The 6,998-nt window shown below is 42.0% G+C and overlaps 1 protein-coding gene across 1 annotated transcript; it reads right to left on the bottom strand.

Annotated features, from left to right (window-relative positions):
• Window positions 1-31: 31 nt before the first annotated feature.
• LOC125301652 (ubiquitin-conjugating enzyme E2 J2-like) lies at window positions 32-6,441 on the bottom strand. The gene is made up of 7 exons (XM_048254296.1): window positions 6,301-6,441; window positions 4,571-4,701; window positions 4,262-4,302; window positions 3,943-4,045; window positions 3,314-3,452; window positions 2,913-2,993; window positions 32-2,353 (listed from the first exon to the last, which is right to left on the bottom strand). Exons 2-7 carry the CDS (start codon window positions 4,699-4,701, stop codon window positions 2,060-2,062), a joined length of 789 nt encoding a protein of 262 aa, XP_048110253.1. The 5' UTR covers window positions 6,301-6,441; the 3' UTR covers window positions 32-2,059.
• Between the last annotated feature and the right edge of the window lie 557 nt (window positions 6,442-6,998).

The following is a 6,998-nucleotide window of genomic DNA, read 5'->3' as shown; positions in this document are numbered from 1 at the left end:
GGAAGTGCATTTTTTTTTTTTCTCCAAAAACTCCTGCAAAGAGGATATTTTATTTAAAATGACTATGAAAACAGACATTTTGCAAATTCACACAAATGTTGGTGGAATTTGGGTGTTAGCTGTATGTCATTGATTCAATCATAATTAAAATCTTCATCGTGCTTGGATGTTTAAAGGAAAATATCTTTTTCACTGTTTTCAAGAAAAAAATACAGTACAATAAAATGTTCAGCATTTACAATACAGCATATTAAGATAAATCATAAATAAAAGTTAACTAATATCCATTATAATACAAAATGAACAAGAAGAAAATACACTGTAGGATCCCAAAGTGAGTCATACTCAGAGCTTCTATGGAGCACAGTCAGTTAAGCCAATTGGAGATTTAATTATATTGGTCACTAATCCCCTGCCAAGGACACACCGGGCTGACAGGCTCATAGGTAGAAGGCAGGCTGATAGCCAGGGCCACTCGGAAATCTCCTCTGGCCACCGATCTCAGGACAGGGGGAAGAGAGGATACCCCCACCCCCCACCACCAACAACTCTTTTGTCAAATTAAAAATATGTGTTATGTTCTTATGTAGCATGTGCTGCACGTCTGTGTGTTGCAATGGAGGGGGTGTTGATTGTGAGCACAATAAACATCTGTTAATGTTTACCAACACAAGTCAGTGATGGGAACAAGATAAAACAGAACAGAACGATTGCTGGGTGAATCCAAAACCTTACTCATTGCCAATGCAACACATAGCAGTAGTAGGTCACTGAAATAGGTACATTTCTCACATCTCTTTGAGCCATTTGATATTGCAATGTAATTCATGAAACTGGATTATGACAGAAACAAGCTAGCGTGAGTAGTATGTGCACAGAAACAGAGGGTACGGTAAGAGTAGTCAGTCTGGTGTGGTTTGACATTCAGGCTGATCGAACATGACTGTTTGAAACCGTAACGTAATTGGCTTTAAAAGCACACTCACTTCTACGCTTAATTTGTAAACAGAGTTGCAACTGCAATTTACAAAAGTATACAAATGTTCCTTTGATTTCAAATGAAGGAATATTACAAAACACATATGTTCCGCTTGGTGGTTTACAAGCTTCATGCTAAGATTGTGTGTTCAGTTCTTGGTTGTTGTGTTTTGTTGTACTATTTTTCTATATGTTGAGGTACTTTATTCACCAATTTGTAATCCCAATGGTCAATATTGAAATCTCTGGCCAAAAAGCCATTCTCCTCTATTCTATTATAAAGGAAATGAATGGAACTTCCTGTGTGGACAAGTTGTTCTGACCAGTTGTCAGATGTGAATGTGTTCATTCAGCGAGTTTTCCAAGAGCACTGTGCCATTAACTCAATGTCGAGAGTCATTTGGACCAACAGATGCGTGGGTAAAGTATACTTTTCATTAAGCAGAATTCTGCTTTTGATGCATATTTTAGAAAGCTGTACAGTATGTTTAATAAGATATATAAAAGATTAAATACCCAGTGAATCTTAAGACTTTTGCAAAGACTGCTCATAGATCCTTTTAGCTCCTTAAGTAAGGCTTTCTGATTTTGATTATTCGAGGACAGGTGTTTAATTTCACCAGGTCAACAGAAGTTGTCTGTTTTACAGAACTCAAAACAGAGAAGGCCTGACAATGTGAACATGATCCATCTGGAGCAGAACCAAACAGAAGAGTGAGGATGGGGAAATATGCAGGTGTGTGTGTGTGTGTGTGTGTGTGTGTGTGTGTGTGTTTTCTCAGTGGGAGCCCTGTCACCAGGCCTTCAACTCCTACCCATGAGCCATTGCCTGAGTGCGCCTGCTTCTCCGCAGAGCCCGGCCAATCACAGAAGGGGCCACACCTCGTCCCTGCCAACCTAACCTACCCTACCCTACCCCCTCACCTTCACCCTCACCCTCTCCCCTCCCATCCCCTCCATGGTTTGGGCGGGGCAGCAGGTGTGCCGTCTTTGTGCATGTGGTTCGGGGGAATGGGAGCCCACTGTCCAGTCTCATGTCTTTTCCAGCGGCGTCCGCGTGGCTGCCTCTCCCCCTCGCCACTCATTCCTGGGCTATGCTCCGCAGCACGTACTTCACCGTGTACGCGAACGCAGCGAAGCCCACAATCACAAACAGGTTGGCCAGCGCTCCGCCCAGTAGTCCATGGTTACGGTTGGCCTGGAGACCGGGGGCCGGGGCCGCGGCCGCCCCGGGTGCCAGCGGAGCGTGGCCGTTCAGAACGGGAGCCCCGTAGTGGGCGTGATGCCCGTCGCCGTTGGGTACTACGTCGGGTAGAGGCAGAGCCTGGGGTCGCGAGTTCAGCTCCTCCAGAGCCTTCTGTTTCTGCTTGATCTCCTGGAGATGATGCACAAAACAAACAAACATAAACATAAACACAGGTCACAGTACAGCCACTTAACACTGAGGACAAACAAGTACTGACACGCCTTTCTTTTGCTCTACCAAAATGGTTGCATACTGTCTCTAAGTCACCGAATGATCAAACAGATAAAACAAATTCATTATAGAGGCTTCATGCTTTGGCTACTTCCTGTTCTGTGCTAGACTGTGTTAGACACAGAACAAAGCATTGCTATGAATAGAAATATCTGTTGTGTGGTATGCTATTTGAGCCACATAGATAATGTAGTGTGCACACATGTGAAGTCCTTCCTCTTTTCTGCAAGCGATGCAGAAGAAAAACAAACAGATACTAACCACATGTGAACATGTTCTTTGTTGGTATTTATTTAAGTATTTCACTTTGGCAATGAAATAGGTTCATCCCCACTACGGATAGACCATTCTAATAGCAGACCATTCTAAATGACCTGACACTTTTAGAATCTTTTAGAATGGCTAGTCACCTTAATCGTGTGTGTGTGTGTGTGCCGTGTAAGAAATGGGGGCTTACCTCAACCACTGTTGGAAACAATTCACAAAACACTTTGTCCTTCAAGTTGAATGCCAGACTTTGGGCAGAGAGCTGTCGTTTCTGTGGTAAAATAACATAAATAAATCATAACCCCGGTAGGGAAAACAACTGTTATTATGTATGAATTTCCTGTATTCAGTCAGATAGAACATAATTCTAAGTGTGTGATATTTTTTAAACATTTGCAAAAATATGCATTTATGCAAACGTATATAATAAGAATATAACTAACTAAAACATATAAAACATGGATAAAAGAACACAACTCTTTGAATCCTTGATAGCAAAAAAATATGAGTCTAAAATATGATAGTATCTAATTTTCACAAACATGCATTTAAGAGCCGTCATGTGACACCTCTGAGCTCGGCCAGGCTCACCGTGTAGTCTGACGTCTCGATGCTGCCTAGAGTGGGCCCTTTCTCCACCATGAAGCTCAGCAGTCCAGTCAAAATGGTGGACACGGACCACGCAGGGTTCCAGGTATCCGGGTGAAAGTCAGTAATGGAGAGGCATAACCTAAACAAACAAACAAACAAACAAATAAATGAACACACATATAAACAAACCAACAATGCATCAAACAACCCAGAGGAACAAAAAACATATACTACAGTCTCAGAAAAACTGGATCATAGTGAATAGTGGCAAATCGGAGATCATTATGAATTTTTAATGTAGATGGTCATCCATTTTTGCAACAAACTAAATCCTTGGTTGTTGTCTTGTGAATCATCAACAACAATAACCAAAATATTTGATGTCATTGTCGTGATTAGGTTAAGGATAGTAAATGGTCTGGTCAATCTGTTACATCTCAGTACAATCTCAGTAGAGTCTCATGTAGGCTTCAGTTTTGGCAGCAGAAATATGATTGCAATGTACAAGCAATACACTTGATTCCCAGTGAGCACAATTATACACAATGTGCCTGTGCCCACATGCTTTGGAACAAGTGGAAAACATACAGGATTGTGTGTTGAGATATTGCTGTTAATGAGATCCTTACCGTGTGTTGCACTTGAACCTCCCATTCGGTGTGATCATGTAGATGCTGGGAGGCTTGAAGGGGAATTCCCGTGGGAATATTAATTTGCCATGGTAATAGCCACCTAGAGGAATGAGACAACACACAACCATGTCAACCCATTACAGGAGCTACCATCTAGCAGCAACATGCCTTCCTTTTCTGAGTACATAAATGGGGACATGACCTGATGAATGAATGAATTTGTTATTTATTTCTAAAGATTAATATATGAAAGAGAGTTACAAATCAGGGTGTGAAAGAAACTATTGTCATCCTGTAAAGTTATATAACATGTTACCTTCATATGGTGTTTTCTCAGGACCTCGAACTACATAATGCCTAAAAGGAAAAAAAAAAACACAAAAGGGAAGCATACAACATAATGCATAGGACGCAGTTTTGATACAATGCTTGATTGCTTTACAGCTTATGACATGTCACCCATGGCCTACTGCATCATGGTGACTGTTCTTTTGGTGATCTAATGGTCTATTGGTAAAAATAACAAACATCAAGTGATTTCAAATGGTAATTTTCAACAGATTGGCCAAGTGGCTGACCATATGAACATGACAGCCACCCCACAGATTTATTGAACAAACTGTACCATTCCAGAATGTTGGAGGGCAGAGGTTCCGCACAGATATAAGGCACAGGGTCTTTCTTTATTCTGAGGTAATCCTGCTTCAGTCTCTGTGTTGCTGTGGTCGGCGCCCTCTTGTTGGCATTGCCGTTCATCTAGGCCAGAGGAGACACCAGTGTGAGGTTTGTCCAAATGGGGACAAAATAAACACAACACAGAGTTAATCAGTGCAAGTCGACTAGCGGGACAGAGAATGTGGGTCATGGGTCTCAAATCTGCAGCACGCTGATTACACCTCAGCCATAATCTTTCACCCTCAATCTTCTCCATTAAATCTGCGACAGGTTTTGCTCCAGATGGACCAAACCCCCCAGACACTCAACAGCAACACTCTACAACATATCCTGTTTTATATATCCGGGACACTGGTTTGTCTTTCTTTGTACAACGTTTTAATTTGGCTCTGGATTATGTAATCCTACTTCACTGAATAGTGTGACTAGCATGTCCCACTCATTTCATTGTAGTTAACATCATACATTTACATGCAGCAGGTACATTCAGAGTTGTCAAGTAAACAAAAGTTTAAAAGGAACTGTTACTACAACAGACAACAGTTAAGGTCAAATAAGACTGAGGACTCATTTATAACAACACCGTATCTCTCCCTGAACAACACACCTTGTGATATCAGGCTACAACATGTGAATCGCTGAATTTCGTTGATTACACCTTGTTTCAAATCATATATCAATAAAGAACAATATAATGTGGGTACAATCAACGTTTCTGGAACAAACGTAATGTTAAGAGCTCAGGGATATAAATGACGTGCGTGTTGGTGCCTAGCTGTTGCTAGTAACGTTGGTCGGTCGTTGCATGCATAGTGCTACAGCTGTTAGAGCAGAGGGAGGAAATACTTCTCCATGTCGAAACAGTGACGTTATGGTCATTTTACCTCCGACGTAACCAGATACCTAAACAGCATAATGTTTTTTACATTGTCGGATCGTGCGCTCTTTGGTCTGCCTGTTATTAAAGATAGGATTAACCGAGGACGTTCTTTCACACAGTTAGCTAGGGCTACTCTTGAGGGCAGAGCCTGCTGTACTAGCTAGCTTCTAGTTGAACTGGCTATCGTGCTAACATCAGCTAGGTGGCTGGGTAACGTTAAGCCCAACTGGAAAGGGTCACCAAGTAAAGTTATCGGTTTATTTATTTTACCAGTAATTTATCCTCTTTCTCCCATATGCTCCAAGAAAACAACACTATACTACCAGCCTGAAATGTAACGAATATACCCATCTCAGTGTGTCAGCAACTTAAACTTGTTGCCTAAAAATCAAACGACTCCGCGATAATATTGGCTAGCTTTCCTAGTTAGCTAGAGGGTCGGCTAGCTCTGTCGCTGTCTCTCTGCTAATGTTAGCTACGTTAATTTAGCCAGGATAGTTAGCGTGAGCTGACCAATTAACATTAGCTGCCAAAACGTATAATCGGTTGATCAGAATGACCATAAATTCTGCACAACTAGAAGGACCTAAATATGCTTACATCAGACAGTAGGCTGTCATATTTACATCAACCAAGCCAGTAAACATCTGCCTTCACGAGTTTGAAGCAGCTTCACAGCTTAGCTAACTTAGCGGATATTACTTGATACCGCTACAGTTAGCTAAAATGCCTCTGCTTCACGGTTATTTGGACGAGTAACCAATATATTTAATTTAAGAAAAGTTACTGTGATTGATTACCTTTACAGATTCCAGAAGAAGTCTGTCGATGGCGAGACCAAGCGCCAGACTATCAAATCCGTGATACAGGCAAATGTGAAGCCGACACAACACAGCAACCGACTGCCTTCTTACTGCATTTCACTTTCCCCACAGCTAGGGGGAGATGTCCTTGCAACAAAACGCAGGGCAGGTTTGAGCCCTTGGCCCAGAAAACCAGATTGAGAGAAAGACTGGCTCCCTACCAGAGGCCAGCCTGACCTTGTCCATGCTGTTCACAGAAGAGTAACAAAAGTGTTGATATTGAAGTCACTCATGTTCATGAACAAGTAGATCTAGGCTATAGTGGTCATTCTGTTCTTCAGACAAGACAAGGAGAAGCCCACGAGGGAAGTCTGTCAGTCTGTTTTCTCACACAAACGAGTTGAACTGAATCACAGTCATTACCTTGACCATTACCTAGACACTACCTTGTGCCTCATGTCTGCCCAGCAGGGCTGTAGCTACACTCGAAGTCTGTGGGCTACATCTCAACAAATGAGACTTTTATGTTTCTAGCCGCCTCTTCAGTAGGGCATTTAGAATCTTCCCAGTGCCTTGGGGCCTCATATAGACTGAGTTGATGTGTAACTACTGTGCCTGACACACAAAGCAAACACCGACTAGGCTATATAACCTGGTGGCCTGACCCAGTTGTATACCAGTAAGCATTTCATTTT

The sequence above is a fragment of the Alosa alosa genome, chromosome 10, assembly GCF_017589495.1.
Source record: "Alosa alosa isolate M-15738 ecotype Scorff River chromosome 10, AALO_Geno_1.1, whole genome shotgun sequence".
Taxonomy (NCBI): domain Eukaryota; kingdom Metazoa; phylum Chordata; class Actinopteri; order Clupeiformes; family Clupeidae; genus Alosa; species Alosa alosa.
The sequence above is the reverse complement of the archived record's forward strand: the minus strand, read 5'-3'. Positions and strand labels throughout refer to the sequence as shown.

Bases quoted from the DNA above. Each gene is read 5' to 3' on its own strand.
- LOC125301652 (XM_048254296.1), bottom strand. From the start codon at position 4,701: ATGAACGGCAATGCCAACAAGAGGGCGCCGACCACAGCAACACAGAGA. The intron at 3,453-3,942 runs GTAAGGATCTCA...TTGTTTGTTTAG, and splicing joins AGGTTCAAGTGCAACACACG to GTTATGCCTCTCCATTACTG. The intron at 2,994-3,313 runs GTGAGCCTGGCC...ATTTTACCACAG, and splicing joins TCGAGACGTCAGACTACACG to AAACGACAGCTCTCTGCCCA.